Source organism: Giraffa tippelskirchi, chromosome 7 (assembly GCF_054371585.1).
Source record: "Giraffa tippelskirchi isolate mGirTip1 chromosome 7, T2T-mGirTip1v1.2.pri, whole genome shotgun sequence".
Lineage (NCBI taxonomy): Eukaryota > Metazoa > Chordata > Mammalia > Artiodactyla > Giraffidae > Giraffa > Giraffa tippelskirchi.
Window position 1 is genome coordinate 91,832,497 of NC_137281.1, and position 20,613 is coordinate 91,853,109.

General features: G+C 44.2%; 2 protein-coding genes and 1 long non-coding RNA gene across 3 annotated transcripts in view; 2 read left to right on the forward strand and 1 right to left on the reverse strand.

The window, feature by feature from the left end:
- The window catches only part of AVEN (apoptosis and caspase activation inhibitor), a 191,339-nt gene extending 183,381 nt beyond the window's left edge, over positions 1–7,958 (forward strand). Inside the window, exons 5-7 of the mRNA XM_081510787.1 lie at positions 4,121–4,216; positions 6,285–6,645; positions 7,455–7,958. Coding sequence (XP_081366913.1) covers positions 4,121–4,216; positions 6,285–6,645; positions 7,455–7,570 — 573 coding nt within the window. The 3' untranslated portion in view covers positions 7,571–7,958. The remainder of the gene's footprint in view (positions 1–4,120; positions 4,217–6,284; positions 6,646–7,454) is intronic.
- RYR3 (ryanodine receptor 3) overlaps positions 7,453–20,613 on the reverse strand; it is a 555,495-nt gene continuing 542,334 nt past the window's right edge. Inside the window, exons 96-104 of the mRNA XM_081507033.1 lie at positions 20,285–20,412; positions 19,818–19,878; positions 19,389–19,535; positions 15,303–15,437; positions 13,880–14,036; positions 12,762–12,826; positions 12,242–12,342; positions 10,060–10,111; positions 7,453–9,098 (exon numbers count right to left, since the gene is read on the reverse strand). Of these exons, the coding sequence (XP_081363159.1) occupies positions 9,003–9,098; positions 10,060–10,111; positions 12,242–12,342; positions 12,762–12,826; positions 13,880–14,036; positions 15,303–15,437; positions 19,389–19,535; positions 19,818–19,878; positions 20,285–20,412 (942 nt within the window). The 3' untranslated portion in view covers positions 7,453–9,002. The remainder of the gene's footprint in view (positions 9,099–10,059; positions 10,112–12,241; positions 12,343–12,761; positions 12,827–13,879; positions 14,037–15,302; positions 15,438–19,388; positions 19,536–19,817; positions 19,879–20,284; positions 20,413–20,613) is intronic.
- LOC145512728 (uncharacterized) lies at positions 15,174–17,836 on the forward strand. The gene is made up of 2 exons (XR_014058697.1): positions 15,174–15,948; positions 16,978–17,836. It is a non-coding gene; the product is annotated as an uncharacterized LOC145512728 (long non-coding RNA).

The window sequence follows — 20,613 nt, forward strand, 5'->3', positions numbered from 1 at the left end:
TCATTTGAATGGGCCTTGGTGGGTGAATATGGATCTGGTAGGTCCTGTCTGGGAAACAACAGGAGAATGATGAGATCTGAAAGACCAAGCTGTGCTCAGAGTTGGGAGCATAGCTGGACTGTGGTATTCTCAGAAGAGGAGGCTTCCAGGGTAGGTCTAGGGCACTTAGTACTTAGGGCACTTGGTCTTCATTTTCATCTGGGGGCAGTTTAACATGTGGGTAAGAGCACAGCCTTCAGAGACACAACCCTGAGTGTCAATCCTAGTTCTCATCTGTAAAATGGAACTAATCTTTAAGTATAACTCAGAGTTGTCATGAGGATTAGATTGGGTTATAAATAAAAGTCCTTCTGTGAAGTTCCTGACACATAGGAAACACTCAGAATTAGCCCTTATTACTACTGTTACTTGTTCACAAGAGTATTGTTTAGCAAGAAAATGGAATTGGCTAGATTGGACCTCCACAATTTTGGGAAGGAGGAACTGAAGAGGTCAGAGGTTGGAGGAGGAAAAGCAGTGGGAGGATATTGTGCTGGGTAATGGGAGGGGATGTGGGCTGACGGCGTGGGACCGTGGCAGGGAAGACAGTGCTTTGATGGATGACACTCCATGGAGGACAAGGGAGAATATGCCACGGGCCAGACAGGAGACATAAGGACAAGGAAGATTTGCAGGGGCTCTAAGCTCCCCAGCACGATGACGAGGTGAGCAGTGACAACTGATAGAGCAAAAGAAGGCAGTCTTGACCATGAGTGTGTTGAGTTGAGGTATTAGTAGGACACGTCCCAAACTGAATTCATCACTTCGCCATCAGAACTGCTTTGTGTCCCACTTCACTCCTCATTTGGTTCTCTTTGTTTTTGCTTACTTGAGAGAGAAAAAGAAGAGGAGAATCTGTATATCTATCTTCTATCTACCTGTCCGTCTACCTACCTACCTGTCTGTCTGTCTATCCATCTGTCTGTCTGTCTACTTACCTGTCTGTCTGTCTATTCCTCATGTGCTTCCCTGTCCCCAGTGCAGCTGGTGACATGAGGAAGCAGAGTTGACAGTGGGTCCTGGTGAAGCCCCTGACAGGAGAGCGCCCAGCACCGTGGGCTGTGCCTGGCCTTCACAAGTATGTGGCTCACGTGCAGGGTGAAGGGGATGTGGCCTGGCAGTCAGGGTCCCTGCTTCAGCCATGTTGGCCCCATTTCTTCAGGGGAGTTGGTCCCTTCGATCCCTGAGTGAGGTTTTCAGACCTGTTCTTTGGGCAGTGTGGGAACATGGGAGGAGGGAATGTGAGGTGGGAGGAGAACTTTGTAGGGTGAAAAAATAGGCCCATTATTTTTTAAAAATCACCTGAGACTTTTTTTTTTTTTACTTTTACTTTTCAGTTTTGTTGACTACTAGTGACTTGTTTATTCCATAGAGCTCCCTCAAGCACTTCCAGCAAGCACTGGGTGACATGTGGTGGTTCCTGAACACTTGGCTCTCAACGGCGTATATGCCCTCCCTCACTTCCCCCCCGAGAGTGCAGTTCTGGATGGGACTCTGTACACGGAAGGCATCCCGGCTTACTCCTAAGTGTTGCTTGATTTGGACGCTTCGGCTGTAAAGTGGCCCTGAGTCCCCAGATGTGGACAATGAGTTCTGTAGCTACCAAGGAAGGTATAATGGTCTGATTAGAGGCTGTAAGTGGAGTTTTAGCAGGTTCTTTCCTCACCATATGGTGTACCTTTACACAGACACTGAGACTAGGAGTCTGATCGAGTTCCTAGACAGGGAGGAACCTTTAGGAATAGATTCTCACCATCCAGACCGAGTTCTGTGCACACGGATGGCAGAGAAGTGGGGTGGAGGGACCTCGTTCTAATAGTCAAGGCTGCCTGTGCCCTCCTAGCCTCCAAGTCTGCAGAAGAGAAGGCACCAGGTGACCAGGCTTCACACACGCTCCAACTGTGAGTGGGTATAGAGTTGGCCAGGTAGGTGTGGAAGCCTGGCACTCCAGGCAAAGTTAACCCACCAATTACTTTACAACATGGAGCAAAAAAAACCTAACTCATGGTGGTTATTCCAATCAAACCTGTTTTCAAATTCACACTTTACTGTTACAAGGAATTCACTACAGCTCCCTTTATGTCAAAGGCATTCAGCTTTAGCTCTTTAGGGGACAAACTGGTGACCCAAAAAGGGAAAGTCTTCTTACACAGTGGTGTATGAGGATGGCGGGTTCTAGGCTCTGGGACTTCTACAGGGAGACCAGGAGAAACCACTGTGCTGGGCTGAAGTGTCGTGAGGGCCTTATGGAGACGGTACCCTGTCACCTGGGCCTTGGATGGGAGGTGGGAATTAAAGATGTGGCGGTCAGAGCAGCCAAAAGTCCATCATTCAGGACTCAACACATAAGCACAGCCTGGCCGTTCCTCACATCTCACAGACTCTTCCTTGTTAACAATATACCTCGTAGTGTGTTGCACTTGATGTGAAAGTAGGGAGGAAGTTTGAGCACTTGGAGCTGGACCACAGCACGTCTCAGTGGCCCTCCTCTGGAGACCTGAGAGTGGTTAGCAGCTCTGAGTAGCTGGCAGGCGTGGTGGAGGGAGCAGGGGGCCTACATGTGGTGTCTTTGCCGACACCTCAGCAGTGGGAAGGGTGAGGTTTCCAGTTTGTAATGAGGTGATTTACTCGTGTGTTACACATTCAGGATCACATTTTTCTAGTGGTCTGAGAGAGTTTCTTCAAACTTCAAAACAAAGGCTGGCCGTGCTGGCCCTAATGAAGCACTGGGTGTGCGGAGTGCAGGACTGAGGTAGGGCTGTGTGTGTACTGAATTTCCTGCTCTCCTGCCAGGGCTTTGATTTCCTCCATCCTGTTCCCTAAATACTCGCTCTCTCTATTTTTAGATGTAAGTTGTTTTTTTTTTTTCCAGGGCAAGGGGCCACATCTGATGCTGCCAACATTGCTCCCCTAAGAGCTAGCCATCTCCAGAAACTTTCAAAAGGGCAGCTAAAAAGCCATATTGCATTTTTCGATCCCTGTGTACTTCTGTTGTGAGGCTCAGGAGTTTGAGTGGGTCTGGATTTAGTGCTGGGGCTCTACTTGAGAACACCAGGAATGACTCCCCACCTCCAGTCATCATAAACCCATCTCCCCAAGACATCCTTGTAGTAGATTTGAGACTCCATGACCCCTGGGTTTCCTTCTCTCACTTGTAGTCTGTGATCATAGCAGAAGGCACAGTTCTGCCTAGACCTGTGACAGTCCTTGGTGGATGAGGTGGTTGGTGGTATCTGACTCTAATGTGGTGGTTTCACCCATCTTTTAGTTTTTCCCTTCTCTTGGATGGCCAGGGTACCTAGAAGCAGCTGTTAGGGGTCATGAGATAATCTGGAATGCCTTCTCAAATACAGTCTATCTGTGAAGGCATTGCCTGGATGGGACTTAGCGCCTGTGAATGGGAATGGAGTCCCAGGGAGTTTTAGTGTTGGCCTCACACATAGAGCTGCCAGCTGGAGGGTAAGTTTCCATCCCCTGATTTCTGGTTGGAAGAGAAGTGTACGCACATGGGCACCTCCTGCTGTGCCTGTCAGCCCCAAGTCACTGCCGAGACAGCTCTCCACTGCTCTCCCAAAGGCCAGCCATCTGAATATGGAGGAGGTGTCCAGTTATGTTTCATTAAATGCTTTGAATTTTCTCTGTAATTCCAAGAACGTCCACAGTTGCCAGGTTACCATGCGGTCTTTTTTTTTTTTTTCCTTTGGCCAAGCAGCGCAGCCTGTAGGATCTGAGTTCCCTGACCAGGGATCGAACCCATGCCGCCCCCCACCCAATGGAAGTGCAGAGTCCTAACTGTTGGACCACTAGGGAATTCCCATACCATACAGTCTTGATTTGAGTGATTGCTACCCTGCTGCTACTCTGACTGCCTGAGCTGCGGCTCAAGAAGGTGGTTTTTGTTTTGCTTATCTTCATGCAGAGATGATGGAAATTAGAACTATATCAGGTGTGATTTATGATCTGATTATTCCCAGCTGAAAGTAATGGATGATTTACAGTTACTACCATCGTCTTGTGCCCTTTTATTTCTGAAAGGTCGTATGTAATCATCTTGATTGATCAATTTCTCTGTTTTCTATAGAATTCAGCATTTTATGTGGACTGTGAGTCATTGGTTCAAGCCCTTCAAGAATTGCCTCTCTCACTGCGACTCAATGTTGCTGCTGAATTGGTTCAGGTAAGAACCTTGATGGTATCTTGAGGCTGGTGTGAATTAGGGCAGTAGAAGAAGCAAACTGAAAAATATCTCCCTGCAGGATGTCTCAGAATCAGATTTACCTTTCAACAGGCTGAGGGTTTTGTATCAGATAGAATTTTGTAAAGTTTTGAGGGAGAATGAAATACTTTTCAAAGTTTTTATCCTGTTTTATTGATATATTTGGAACATTTTAAAGGATAGACTGTAATGGAATTGAATGAAATGTAAAAGTACAGAGTCTGGCTTGTGTTGTACCCAAAATGTTTATGTGCCAGGCTCTGTGTTAGGCACTCAGGTTACAGTGGTGAATAGAGAGACATGGTTCTTGCCCTTATGGAGCTTAATCTGTTGGGAAAGACGGGTATTAATCAAATTATCAAATTGCACTAAGTCCTGTGACGGGTAAGCACCATGTGCTATGAGAGTATGTAATAATGAACCTGATCTACTTTGGCATGATGTAGGAATGACACTTCTGAAGAAGTTACAGATAAACCGAGAGCCAAAGTATAGGAACATTTGAGTTGAGATTTAAAGAAGGGTAACCCAATCAGATCTGTAATGGCAGTGCTAGTAATAATGATAGCAGTAACAAAGAACATTCTGGCCACAGAATGGAGAGAAGACTGTGGGATTGGGGTCGGTGTGTGTATGTTTGGGGTTGTCTTAATGATAGGGCAAGTGTTACTTTTCCTCTGGGTGTCCAGAGATGGTTAGCGTTCTGACATACTTGGTTTGGTCCCACACAATGAGGAATGGTTAACAGGACCTCATTGGGGTGAAGGTGATGGGGACCCTAGGACTGAGGAGAGAAGTAGGCGGAAGTGTTATGAGAAATCCAGAGTGAAGGATGGCAGGCCTTAGGAGGAAAGATATAAATTACAGGAACTTTGAAAACCTGGCCAAATAGTTTAAAAATACCATCCCTCCCCCGTTATGTGGAGCAGTTATTCTAAATGTTTGTACCTTACTCACCTGGGGAGCGAACAAACAAACAAAAACAATGCTGGACAGCCAATCCAGACCATCTGAGTGATCACAAGATTAGAACAGGGGCCCGCATCCCAGCTTCACCCCGCACACTGACAGTGCTGGGTGAGTGTTTAAGTTCATGTGTGAGGCTGTAGTGTCTTAAAAGCCTGAGGCTGTAGTGTCTTAAAAGCCCTGAGGAGTTATTAGCAAACTGGATCTGCTCAGGACGCTTAAATGTACAAGCAAGGGGACAGCAGCTGAACCTCCTTCTGAACCCACCCCACTGCCGCCAGGCTGGTCACCCCAGTGCTCCCTCTGGAACTGGGGTTCTCAGCCTTCTTCTACATTACAGTCACCTGGGGGGAGGGTCTAACTCTGAAATTACAACATGGAGAAAAGTGCACATGTAAATCTTTATAACCATGGAATCACCATCTAGATCAAGAATCAGAATATTGCCACCACCCAGAACCACCCCCACCCCAGCCCTGACCCAAGGCAGTACTTCCCTAAAACCACTATCCTGACTCCTAATATTCAAGAGTTAGTTTTGCCTGTTGGGGGAGTTTTTACAAATGTTATCAGAATGTTTTCTTTAGTGTCTGGCAATTTTTACTCACGAATGACCGTTAGTAACATTATTTTTCTTCTTAGTGAATCTGTCCCCTCACCTCTGTATTTGTGCATTTTAGTACAATGAACAGATCTGATTTACTTATTACTCCTCAGTGCCTTTTACAGACATCTGCCTTGTCACAGGCTTAAGTGTGTATTCACATAGACCTGTGGTTCTGTCTGATCTCAGGCCAGTGATGGGAATGCATGGGCCTTTTGATTTCAGCTCTAATCTGGTTAGCACAGGCTGAGGTGGACATAGTGGGGAGGTGTCCCACATTTACCCCTATTAATTAGAAGGGGTGCTGGGGCAAAGCTGGATGGAGACACTTTGTGTCCTTCCTGTCTGAACTGAATTTCCTACTCCACAAAGTCTGATGGCTTCCTCTGCTTTAGTTCCTGCTTAAGCAAATAGGGCAGGACTCACAGTTTTAACTCAGATATTGTGCTTCTCTTTCAGACTGCCCTTCCTTTAGAGCTCCCTCAGGTGAAACCAAAGAGAAATAATGATGGCAAGGGACTAGGGATGCAGCTAAAGGGGCCCTCGGGGCCTGGAGGAAAGGGGTCCCTTTCTGAGATGAAATCCACCACCGCTGGCTTCCCCATGTACCCGGGTAAAGACGGCCCAGGATCGGGTCCTTCCAAGGGTTCTCAGAACCCCGCTTCCCTGCTGCAGTTGGCAGCAGATCATTTGGAAGAAGAGCTAGATCTGCTGCTCAATTTAGATGCGCCTGTGAAAGAGGGAGGTGACATCTTATCAGACCAGACAGCTCAGGACCTGGAATCCGAGAAAGGTGGGGAGGTGGTCCAAGAAGAAGCAGGTACGGTTTTCATTTTATTCCCCACCCATCTTCTTGATTCTGGTGTTTTTCTGAGAATAGCTTCACCTCCATCACATCCCCACACATCTTCATCACTGTCTGCCATCGATCTGGCCTTGTTCACTGACATCTGTTTCTGTGCTCACATCTCCGTTTCCCCCTGAGCTGACCTTTCTGACAACATCGCTCTCACTCGATAATACTGGCCTTCCAAAGCTGCTACCTGCCTGATTGCAATCTTAAACCTGGGGCTACAATTTGAACTTATGCTATAAAAGGCATTTAGAGCCTTGTGGCCTCAGCTGTGCAGCAGCAGACCTTTTAATCGACTGTCTGAACAGGCCTGTGGACCAAGTCTGTGTGCTTCTCGCTTGCTATTCCACTTTTGTTTGAAAAGGAGGATAGTTCCTCACTTGCCCGTTCTGTGAGATGGTGGCCCATCTGACAGGGAGAGGCCTAGTGACTGCCTGGTCCGTACACTGCCCTTAGGACCCTCTAATGGCTTTCCAGGATCACTGCTTAGTAAAAAGGAAACAGAGCTATTGGTCTTTAAAAAGAGAAAAAACAAACCTCATGAACGGTGAGATTCACCATTCAAATAAAGAGAAGAGCAAATATACCCCATTTATGAATTTGTTTAGGGATTATTGGATCTTCTTAGGGAGTAGGCACAATAACAGAATGTTTCCTCTTACCGGGAGCAAAGCAACAACTTGGTTGATTTGTAGCATGGATCAAACCCCAGGGAAGCATTAACCCTCAATTCTGAGACTAACGTGAAGTTGTTAACATTGCGTTTATTTTCTTAGAGCCGGCAAACCCATCTGTGTTGGAAGAAAAGAACGTGGCCTCGGGGCAACCAAGTATATCCAGACATGTTACCGAGGAAGAGCTTGAAGACTGGTTGGACAGCATGATTTCCTAATGACAAGGAAAGAAAGGGAGCGAGAGGGAGAAGAAAACGAAAACTGCCTGAAGCCAATCTTGGTTGCCTCGTAAGGGTGCGCAGGCCCAGGGCTGTCCCAGAACAGCTGGTTCACAAGCACGGCCCAAGCCCGTGTGGCCATCACGCTTAGCGCAGTAGATGCCTTCCTCCATGTTCAACAACATCTGACATAGACATTTAAGAGGCTCGCTACATTTGTCCTCTGGCTTAGTCACTGAACACATGTCTTGAGGGCAAGAGATGTTTCGGCCCTTGTTTCTAGTTTCTTCCTCTCTGTGTTTACAGCATAGCAGGTGCTGCTGCTGAAGAGGAGAGAGCTAAGCAACCAGGCATGCGTTTGGCCAAAATAAAGAAACACTGGTCTGTAGATTTTTTTTCTTTCTTTCTTGTGTGGGGAGCTGTGGGCTATTTGTTACTCCCATGTCCCTTTCCCTGCAGTGGTTGGGAATCATCCAGAAGGTGGTTCATTACAATCCCCAGGGTGGTTGGGAATCATCCAGAAGGTGGTTCATTACAAGAGGCCAAGCCGTGGAGTGGTTTGTATGACTTTATTGCAGTGGGCACTTCATGTTACGTAAGGAGATTCACCTAAATAGAGCAGCTCCACTACTTACAAGGGACCATAAAGCGTTGCTCAATTTGGCTTAAGGTTGAGATTTTTTTGAATTTTCAGTACAGTACTTCTTCTAATAACAGCAACTGATAAGCTGTTACTGAAAAAAAAAATTCTTATGAATAACTTTTCAAGTGCAGTTTCATAAAGTAAGAGATCAACACAACTAATTAATGGAACTGTCCATCTTGAACATAAGCATAAAAAACTTGCATAGCTATATCTAAAGAGGTTTTTAAGGCACTTAATCGATATTTCAGTGTCGACAAAGTGGTGGTTTTTTTTTTTTTTTTTCTATTTCTTTAACTGCTTAAAGCTTTTCAAGCTGATTCTGGATACATTCACTAGCAAGTACCATGGGAAAAATTAGACTGCAGTTAAAATGATTTTTTTTTTTGTAGCTCAGACCATGAATCACTAGTGGGCTACTGTCACGTGGCATTCAAGTGTTTAAAATTTCAGGTATTATGCATGTAAATCTTCCTACATCTCCAGCCCTTCCCTCAGTGATGTCATCCCAACATACTAGTTAGAACTGAAAAACGTGAAGACTTTCCACTAGAGCTTCCTTGATGCTGTGCCATCCTTTTAACATTTTGACAGGTCATCTCCCACAGTGTAAGTCCATTAGGTACAAAAATCCAAGTCAATTCCAAAATATCACAAATGTGTAATGAATGAACTCTTCCTTGTACGGGAGGCCTTTAGGAAACGTCACTTTTCCGATGTGTTGCAGAATTGTAAGAGAAGGATTTTATTGACCATCCAGAATATGGTGGAGGCTTCTTTCATTCCCATTTATCCAAGCTGATCTTCGTATTGTTTCCGGAAGCAGTCACCAGCTGGGAAGAAATCCCAGCACCTTTCTTGGTACATCTTCCAGACATAAGATTCCTGAAATAGAACCAACCACAGTAAGCTGAAACCCCATTTATTTTCCATCTCTGTGTCTCCCTTTGGGAATCCTGATGTGGATAAGTATGAGGCCCAACTGGCACGTTCTCTCTTGCTCTATTCCCAGCCACCGCCCCCCCCTCCCCCGGCCCCCTGCAGGCTATTTTGGGGGCAAGAAGTCATTTCTCCCTTCTCCTGACCACCACCTCCCCCCACCATCCCAAACAAAAAACCCCCAGTGAAACCAACTCAGTGATTGCCACTAAAAGTACTTAAAAGATTTAGCAGTGAGTTGATTTCACATCATTTGTAACTGGGAGGAGGTGGAACGTATGATGGGAGAGCACTGAGTGCCCACTGAGGCAGGGGCCAGTAGAGCCAAGGCTAGATACGGAATCCAGTTGCCTTTACGTGTCTGAGCCATGAAGTTTTCCTACAAAGCCAGTAATGTTTGAATATTCGGTAACCTACCTTTTCCTCCCGTTCTCTGCCTTTATGTTTCTTGTTCATACTTAGTCACAGAACCCCTCTGACACACACTCTGTCACATCCACCCCTTCGCGTCCCCGAGTCACCCACATAGGTTGTTCCCTTCCTCATGCTGTCTCTCCCACCGTTTTACTCTGACACTCCTGCTCTTTGCTGCACCGCCCACTGGGCTTCACATTGTCTTGTTCTCTGTTAACGTTCTCCCCACCTCCAGTTATTCTACTCAGAAGCAGCAACCCTAAGGGCTGAGCAAACGCCAGTGTGTGCTGGGAAGGAAAACCAGGGGGCCTTTTGGAACAGACGGGAGTTGCCTTAAAGTTGGACTTTGTAAGTCACAAAGCGATGGTGTAACAACGCAGGAAGCAGTGGGAAAATGCACAGAAGAGACAGATGGGGTCATTTCTCTACTGAGTTTTGACTTAGGAAGGGGAAGCTCTAACACAGCGGTGTGATTCTATTAGATATTTCTCACCTGTCCCGTGTGCTCTGTCTCATCTTTATTAATCAAATACATCAGGAAGAACCTGGAACAAGGAAAAAAGCTTTAACAACCGAGAGAAAGACAGTATGAGATACTTTGGTTAGAAAACTAAAGTTCATTTACTCAAATGAACTAGGGAGAGGATCAAATATATTGTTTAGCATCATGTTGACCACTGTACCTTTCAGAATTGGGGAAACGTGGTGTGACAACATACACCATTATTTTCTAATATACATCAATCTCAAAATGAGCCTTTCTGTGAAAAGAGGTCCTTTTTACTATCACCAAACCTTGAGCTAAGATCACTTCTGAGGAAGCATTTTAGCTACCATTTTATTGTTTTTTAAAAAAATCCCAATATAAACAATAAAATGGTAGCCAAAACTCTAACTATATAATTTTTAGTTGGCCAGTTTATCCACTTATAGGAATGCAGAATTGAAATCATGTGTATCTCAAAGATATGTCACAGAAAAATACTGATAAAAGTATTGACTCTCATTCAGTTGCCCTGATTTTTCCAGAAGTGTTGTTTTGTTTTTGTTGTTTTTTAGACAACGGAGGTAGGCCAGTGTAGTTTCACTTGCTCTAACCAGGAGGCTTGTGTCTAAGGCTTGAGTATGTCTGGAACACAGAATCACGGGAGGCTGGGGCTGGCCTCTCAGCTCATATTATGCGATCTCAGAGACAGCATCCAAGGGAATCGGCCTGTGCCCTTCAGGAAAAGGACTGTGAGGCTGGTGAAAGGAAGAGAAAGCATAAATAGCATCCTTGAGACGGTGAGGAGAGCTTGAGCCCCAGATTTTGAGTTCTCCCAGGATATTCTTAGGTTTATAGTCTCAGATTGTGGCCCACAGTGAAGCAATAACTACTTTCCTTCCTTCCTTTCATCAGACGAAGAAAGAAAACATGACCGGTATCTTGTCATATAGGACATTATTGCTTTCCTAGCACATTTAATTCACAAAGCACAATTTTCAGGGGCGGGGGGAAGTTTTAAACATGAATAAGACTGTTTCTCCCCCCTCAAGCTTGCTAGTGGAGGGGTACAGAGAAAATACACTATTATGTACAGAGTGCCATGGGAAGTACCTTCAAGAGTCCCAACTGTTCTCTATCGACGGGCCTGAGATGAGCCACAGGCTCACCTCTTCTAGAAGTACATCCATCCTGATCACCTCCATAAAGATGCAAACAACGATGAACATTTATGGTTGGAGGAAAAGGTATGCCCAAGTGATTTTTTTTTTTTTAAACCTGTGTTTTTGTCTTAAATTCATTTTAGCAAAAAGACATTGTTACTTCTCTTTGACAATAACCTCCCTCAATGGCGAGGCCCATTCTATCCTAAAGAAAGATTAGGGTTTTCTAAACAATACAGGGTAGACACAGAGGGGAAGGGCCAGGCCAGGGAGCAGAGCCCAGCAGATTCTTCTCTTGAAAATGATGATCACTTACAGAATCTGAATTGTCAGGAGATGTGTATTTCCTACAAATTCTATAAGTTTCCAAGGCAGTTTGTGGCACACAGTAGACTCCGAATACCTTCTGCCTGAATGAGATATTTATTATTTACCTACTGGGTGCCAGGCCTCAGGTGCTGGGATACAGCAATGTGAAAACACACACATCTTAAAGAAACCCAGCCTGGAAATTAACCCTGGAATCCAGCAACGTGCAGGTCAGGGGCCACCTTGACAAGAGCAAATACGAATTGGTGGGGAGGAAGGCCAACTGCAGGGGAGAGTGAGTGAGTTCTAAGGGGAGAGAGAGAGAAATTGGAGACTCTGAACAGGCACACTTTTCCATTTTTTTCTGGAAGAGAAGGAAAAGTGGGGCCATAGCCTTTTTTCTTTGTTTAGGATTAAAAAATATATGGTGCTAGGAAAAATCCCCAAGAGAAAACCCGCTGGAGGTAATAGGACCTTGGGAAGGGATGGGATCTAATTCCAGGTGGAGAAAGCAGAAACAGTCTGCACACATCTAGCAAAACAGGAGAGGCAGGGTATATGGCAAAGATACTCCTGCAAGTTCTTTCCTAATTGCTCCTACTTTCCAGAGACTGAGGAGGAAAAGACATTAGCAGAGCGTGAACTGTAAGACGTAAACTGCATTTAACTCACTGCTCTTCCCCCCAACCCTGCCGCCCCCGCTGACCGAGGATACTCACAGGTAGTTGGCTAAGTTGTGCTCTTGTAGGGTGTGTGTTTCAAAACCATGAGGGGTCGTGTCAAAGTAGTCATTGCCAATCCCACAGATGAAGCATTTAGTCTGAGAAAAATAACAGAAAAGGCATGAGTAGGCGTGACGTTACAGGCAGTTGGGAAAAGGGTGATGATCTCTAACTGAATTGAGAGATACTGAAAAATATTTCCCTTTCGTGCTTCAGGCTGTTAGTCACCTACTCCACAGTGTCATGTACCTAGCTTCTGGCTAGCGGAGGGTCCCTGCTCTCGCCCAAGCATGGGGCATGACAGAGGCGGCAGGTGTGGGAGGAGGGAAGGGCACAGATGGTGGAGCAGAAGAAATGCCCAGAGCTGGTGGATGGGCACAGATAAGAGGACAGGCATGGAAAGCAAACTTGGGTAGTAGTTTTGCCTAGGGCTGAGGAATAGCAGAACCTGTTGTTTAAAAAATCCATTTGCTGTGAGATACAAAAATGGAGTTGGGATTAGTAGAACAGTAGGTACCTCCATATCCTCTCGTACTTGTTCCTGCTGGTCTCTGAGCTCCCCGAAAGCATCAATAATAAGACCTGGAATTTTAAATATGAAAACAGAATGCTTTGCATAACCTGTTTAGTAGTTCAGAGCAGAGGCCACTTTGTTTTGTTTGAAAAATTAAAAGGGGAATTATGAAGCTGAATGATACAATTAAAGCAAAATCAGAAAAAAAACAAAACCCACTTGTGTTTTCAGATGCTGCATCCTGGTTAATCATTTTTCATGGTTCCTGTTACTCCACTTCTCTAACTACTCACTCCTCCTTGACTCTTTCTTCTCATCCTTCCTTCCTTGTCCTACTGTTTGCTGGGCTGTTCCTTTTCTGTCTTCCTTATCAGCTCTTCCTCTTCTAGCCCCTTAGGCACTGATGTGTATCAATCGGGGTTCCTCCTCAGCTTTTTTGCTTTTGTTTTTGGAAAATCTCTACACCCACATCTTCAGCCACCACCACCACCACCACTAATGGATCCCATTTCTTTTATTTTTGCATTCATTAATACTTATATGTCCTGATTTAATATTTTTATCCTATACCATTCCTGATTTGTCTCCTAAAAGACCTATTAGAGTTAACTGCTTGTTGGTCCCCAGCACCTGTGTGGCTCATAGGTCTCTCCACTTGGCATGACTTAAACTAAATCTATCACTATTGTTCTCTAATTCCTGACAAGCTACTAACTAACATACCAGTACCTCTCCCTGCAAAGAAGGAAAAAACATGTCACACTCTCACAGCTTTTCTTTTTGCTCCTTCCCCACCCCATTGCCTGGGAGGAAAATGATCAGGGCAGAAACCATGAGGGCCCATACTAGCCACAGGAGATATTTAAAAAGCAGAATAAGATGGAAATGATCAATTCAGAGTTGGCAGTGAAGAAAGGTGGTCCTCTGTAAGGATGTTCAAGTTTCTTGTATCACTGCCTTGGTATATCTTTGGCCTTCTATATAGTAGATGTCTAGAAATGTCTTGTTTGAATTAACAAGTTAGTGAATGCACAAACCTCTGTACATACAAAGTGATAGATGCAGAAAGGTAAAGAGAACTAGACTGAGCCCCATGCATACAACATAATTGGTAAGCATACCTTGGATGATGGCTAGCAGGATGACAATGACGAAGAAGAAGAAGGTAATGTCAAAAACGATGCGATACATTTCATACGGGTCCCCAGCAGGGTCTTCAATTTCATCACCGATGCCACCTCCAGCTCTCACTCCCACGTACATGTGGAACAGGTAACACTAGAGAAGAAAAATCATGGCAATTTGAGTAAAAGCTGCAGAGTTTCATTTGTTGTTATGGAGATGGTCTGATCATTCATGTAATTAAAAATATGACAGCCCTGAGGCAGGAGAAGGGTACGCTTCACAATAACATATTCATACCGCTAACTCTGGGCTTGCACCCTCTGGTGTCTATAAAGATGGAAAGATTGCTGTTCCATGTATCCTTTAAAAGATTTTTTTTGCTCCTTTTTAAAAAAACAGTTTTGAACTACTGGACACACACGTGAGAATTCACTCTAGGCGTGTATAAGATAAAAGGACTTTAGACTCTGAGGAGGATGGCATAGGCCAGATATGAATTTTATCTCATTTAATTTTAAAGTGCCAGCAGGAAAAGGCTCCCCTCCTTCTACATTCTCCACACACCTGGGAGCGCGGGCTCCCCAGAGCGTCTCCTCCCAAGCTGCACTCGTGCACCAGGTAGGACTCACAGACCGGGCTGCCCCCGTCTCTCCTCCAGACTGGCTGTGATGGGTTCAGGATGCACGTGTGGGAGGCAGTCTTAGGGCTGGTAAATCAAAAACCAGGGGCAGCATAGAGCCTGGGCTGGTCACACTGGGGCTTCAGCAACTGTAGTGTTGCTGTCTCATGGGGTGCTTGCCCTGAGAAAGTGTATGGGGGGTTTTTAGCCAAAAAGTGCCTCCATTTTCTGGAGAAATGATCACAGTGGGGGCAGGGGAGCAGTGTACCGTCACTGGTCTCTAATACACACATTCTTTTCCTGAAATCTGGTCCTTATAAATGTCTAGAGAGGCTGCTGCAGCTAGGCCTTTCTAGCCCTGCAAAGGCTGCCCTGACAGGACCCTTCTGCCCTGACCCGATCCCACTGCTATGACATCTTTCAGATGACATGTGTTCTGAAAGAAGGGCCCCTGGCTTGCTGAAATAAACCGAGCACCAGGTTCATGGGATTCTTTGCTCCCAGCTCTCAAAGGCAAAGAATCCAAACTTGACTTCCGTGAGATACAGACATAGGTAACTCACATCTTCACCCCACACGAACGTGGACAGATGATGACCCGCCTACCTGTGTGCTTCCTCTTCCACCTGGACCTGGACAAGTGGTATATTCCACCGCTTCTGTCTTTCCAGGGCTCACCTCGCTTTCGGATCAGACGTCAGTATTCTGTTCTCATCTCTGTCGTGCTCTGTCTCCGTGCTGCCGCTCTGCCCACAGCCCTTCTCCCCCAGCAAGGCTGCGCGGCCCCGCAGGGAACTCACCGTCATCATGTCGTCACACTTCATGTCGGGCTCATCGTCGTCTTCACTTTTGTTGTAGAACTTGCGGAAGAAGTTGAATGCCACCACAGTATAGAGATAAACCACCACAGCCAGGAGACCGACGGTCAGGACCAACTGGGAGCAAAGAGAGAGGGAAGAGGAAGTGGGAGACTCCAAGGAAACAGGAAAGTGGAACGATGAGGGGACGGGAACGAAGGCTGTGATGCCAAGAGATGAGACCAAAGAAAAACAGGCTTGTTGGGAGAAAAGAATAATGATGGGCTCTTACAGACTAAATTGGGTCCCTGAGATTCATATGTTGAAGCCCTAATCCTCAACACCTCTGAATATGACTGCATTTGGAGACGGGGCCTTTAAAGGGGTGATTAGAGCAGTGCCTACCCTAACAGCCACATTTTAATTTAATCTGACTTGGTTTTTTTAACAAGAAGAGAAGGTTAGGACTCGGAGAGATACCAGGTATGCACTGAAGCATAATAAAGTGAAAAAGCTGCAGGTCATGGAGAGAGGCCTCAGGGAAACCAAGCTACCCACATCCTTATCGTGGACTTCCAGCCTCCAGAACTGAGAGGAAATCAATGTCTGCTGTCTAACCCTCCAGTCTTGAGTACAGTAAGTCCCCTAGGTACGAATGAGTTCTATTCCAAGAGGGTATTTCTAAGTCCAACGAAGTTTAGCCTAGACACCCAACTAACACAACTGGCTATATAGTACTGTATTGTTTCAGGTTTATAATACTTTTCACATAAATCATACATAACACAAAAACAAGACATTTTAATAAGTTTTATAGTACCTTGAAAAGTACAGTGGTACAGTACAATAGCTGGCATACAGGGCACACTGACAACTTGAAGGTTCGTATGTAGGGGACTTACTGTATATTGTTACAACAGCCTGGGCAGACTAATGCCTGGGGTGCTGCACAGGGGCATGTGTAAACTACAGAGAGATTTAAGGATGAGAAGGGTGATGGCGCTCTAAGGATGGTTACTTTGTTTTTTTTTACAGAGAGAGCAATGACCTGAAGCTTCATGATGTAGCGGCGGCTTTTTATTTATTTGTAGTTGATTTACAATGTTGGTTAGTTTCAGGTGTACAGCACAATGATTCAGTTATACACATACCCCCATATACATATTCTTTTTCATATTCTCCCTATAGGTTATTTCAAAATCGTGAGTATAGTTCCCTGTGCTATAAAGTGAGTCCTTGTTTATATTTTATATGTAGTCGTGTATATATGTTAATTCCAAAGTTCTAATTTATCCTTCCCCACCCTCATTGGTAACTTTAAGTTCTAATGCTGCTTCTAAAGAAACTGCATGAAATTAACACATTTGTAAATCAACTATACTTCAATAAAAAGAATAACTGAGTCACACTGCTGTACAGAAGAAATTAACATGGCACTGTAAATCAACTATACTTCAAGAACATTTGTAAAAAATGGAAACTATAGATTCCTTGGGCTGGTGGGTATCTGTCCCCACATCACAATATTTCATAACTAACCATGAACTGGGTAACTGTCACAGCTTTGCTCAACCATAAAAATTCTTATAGTAACTTCATAGTGACATCTTTCATAAAGAAGAAACCTACCTTGGACCTTTGCTGGAGTCATAGGGCCTGTTTGTTTCTTGGCTTTTAGGAAGCACCATAAATGAGGACTACAGAAGACCTGCTCATCTGGCCTATAGCAGGGAATAGGTGTTGGGCTTCATTTGATGAAGATCAACAAGATAAAATCTTTGCCCTCAAGTTGCTACACAAAAGGAAGCGGGCAAGATAAGTACCAGAACTGACATATTCAGTGACTTCTTGAACAATGAATTTAGTAACTTATGTCTTAAATAGCAGACTTCACAGAAAGAAGCTGGTTTAGAAGTTCTAAAGTGCTCTTGGGTGAAATCCTTAGCCTCTCTTGACTCTTAATTCTCTTCTTTCTCAAGTGAGTATAACATCTACGCTGCAGGGTGGTTATGAGCCTGTTGCAACACTTGGCACATGGTTCAAGCGAGGCACATTTTTAAAAAACCATCTTGTCAGAGTTTAGTCAGCAAGCCCATATAAAAAAATGATTGTTTAAACTTTTCATTTAAGGTATACTTTTGCTGTATAATGCCACTAAGCCAAATCAACAAAATGCGAGCTTTGAAAATCTGAGTAAAGGGGAAGAAAGTAATTCTGTTGATTAAAAAAAACATATTGGAGAACTGGCATTCCATAAATCACATTTTGGGAGAGGCCACTTTCATAGGATAAAACTTCCCAAGACACATATGGAAAAATAATACACAACACCATTTCTCTCCAGATCCTGTAAGGAAGAATTTACCACTCTAAGCAAACATCTATATCACAGGTTCTGTTATCTGTAGCTTCCCTCCATTCTTTTTTGTGTCAACCAAGAAACTGTTGCTGCTACCAGAAGCCTAGAAGAAAGAAACCATCCTGATATCATCTAGCACCGTTTCATTTTAGAACAATTAAAAGTTAATTTAACTTTTTCTTCTGGTTGGAATTTTCATTTTTTAAGGTGTGCAATGTGATGACTTAATATATGCATACATCATTATAAAATGATCATGCTCAAGTTAATGAACATGGCCATCATCTCACACATTTCCTGTATGTGTGTGCTGAAAACACTGAAGAGCTACTTTCTAAGCAAATTTCAAGTATGCAATTCAGTAGCTTTAACTGTAACCACAATACTTTAGATCCCCAGTGATAATTTATTTAATAACTAAACGTTTGTACTTTCTGACCAATACTGCCATTTCCCCCAACACCCCCTGGTAACTACTGCTCTACTCTCTGGTTCTAGACCTTTTTTATTATTTCACATAAAATGACACCATACAGTATTTGTCTTCCTGTGTCTGGCTTATTTCACTAAGCATAATGCCCTACAGGTTCATCTATGTTGCTGCAAATGACAAAAAGTTTCTTTTTTATGGCTGAATGATATTCTGCTGTATGTCCATAACAAATTTTGTTTATCCAGGATGGATATAGGTTGTTTTCATATCTTGGCGATTGGGAATAATGCTGCTATGAACATGGGAATATAGATATTTCTTTAAGATACTGATTTCATTTCCTTGAGAGAGATATATATACCCAGAAGTGGAACTGCTGGATAAAATGGCAGTTCTATACTTATTTTTTTGAGGACTTGCTGTACTATTTCCCATAATGGCTGTAATTAACTTCACCTTCTTTTCTCCTTCCTCCTAGAAAGATTTAGAGATGTGAGGGAACATGTCTCATTCGTGCATTTGCACTTAATGAGGAATAAAATGCTAGGGAGTTTGTTGACAGGAGGAACCATTTGGGAATTTTAATGAAGGGACTGACCCTGACAGTTCTGTAGTAGACAGACTGGATGGATATAGGGCAATGACTCTACAGATACATATAGACACACACACATACATGTATGTCTGCATATAGCTGTATATATGTGGGTAGATAAATATCTATGGGGCTTCCCTGGTGTTCAGACAGTAAAGAATCTGCCTGCAATGCCAGAGACCCGGCTTCGACCCCTGGGCCAGGAAGATCAAAGGAACGGCAACCCCCTCCAGTATTCTTGCCCGGAGAATTCCATGGACAGACGAGCCTGTCGGGCTACAGTCCATGGAGTTGCAGAGTCGGACACAAATGAGCAACTAACACTATCACTTTCATAGATATCTAAGTCATTGGTTCTTAATTGGAAGCGTGTAGGCTACAGTCCATGTGGTCACAAAGAGTCAGACACAACTGAGCCACTTCACTTCCAAACTTCCATCAGAAGTACCTAGTGACTTTTCTAAAGTACATACATTGATCTAAATGTTAAAGGTTTCTGAATCAAGGTCTTCTGCCTTTTAATTGGCTGCAATTTTGCAAAACCAATCACTATTCATTCAACCGTTTGACCATGAAAGGCGCATTATACGCTACACAACACATATCTTCCTGTCATACACTAGTGTACTACCTGTTATTGGTTATGATTTTTCCTGTCTGTATCTTGGCCCCTCTCATTCTGCACCAGTATAAACCCCATACCTGTTTGCCATTGTGAGTGACAGATGACAGGATAGTCCTCAGAGTCTTGAAGCCCATCGCGATATCCAGCAGATGAGCAGCGAAGAAAAAGTTGTTGTAGTGGCCCAGGACTGACATCGTCGTGTACCAGGCGAGGTAGAGAAAGGACTGAGGAATGGAAGAAATTGAGCAGCTTTTCAGGCATTCATGAAACCCACTTTTTCTCATCTTGGGCTGTGAACTGACCCAAAAATTGCCAAGTGAAGCCCCCCTCTGCCTTATACTATTGCATGAGAGAGAAGTGTCTCCCAACACCCTAAGGCTGTCTGTCTTCCATGAGAACTCCTTGCATCTTCCTGAGCCGCCGCCATAGCTTGTTTCTTTGTGGCATCTAATGACATCCCTAGACTTGGGGGCACAGGATTTCACTTTCCCAGATGCCATACTTACATTGTCAGTAAAAACAACTCCCAGCTTCCAGACATGGTACTTCATGTCGATGGAACTTAGCCTAAAGGGGAACAAGTCATTTCAAAGCTTATAAATGTCAAGATTTAAGTGTTTAATAAGGGGAAAAAAAAATTTTTTTTCTCTCTCGGGATTTAATAAATCTATAAATACAGCTCTGAGCTTTATCAAGTTGTATGTGTTCACCATGAGAATCAGAGTGGCTGAATCACACATCCTGAAATTTTAATGTCTTTCTCCTTCAGCTCTATCAGGCATGAAGTCTGTCTTTACATTTTTTTTAAAGCAATATCCTCCCGCTGCCCCAATATATTAGAACCTAGAAGAAACACTTAGGCTAAACCAGAGCCCGAGACAACAGAGACATGATTATGAGTTTAGGGAAGACAACTGGAAAGACAAAGGGTCTACGCAGCCAGACTCTGAGATTTAACTCCTAAGCTCTGTACCATGACACCAGGGAGGCCGCCTCTGCTTTGGTCTCTTCCACTGGGCTAAAGTCAAGGGCATTTTTATCCAAACCCAGGAGTTCAGCAATGCGTTCTGCTCCGTAGAGATCTCCATACTTGTTGATCACCTAAAGCAGAGAAGAGAACAGGGTGAGCTCAGGGCAGGCACCACCATCAGTGTTTCCTCCAGCCCTCATGTCTCCAGAGCTGTGTCACACTCTGGGCTCTTCCAAGGGGTCGATATGAATCAAAATGCAAAAGGAAAATGAAGAGAAAAAAATACCCCCCACAGAAAACAGAAGCAATAAAGACAATTAAGTGAAAGCTGC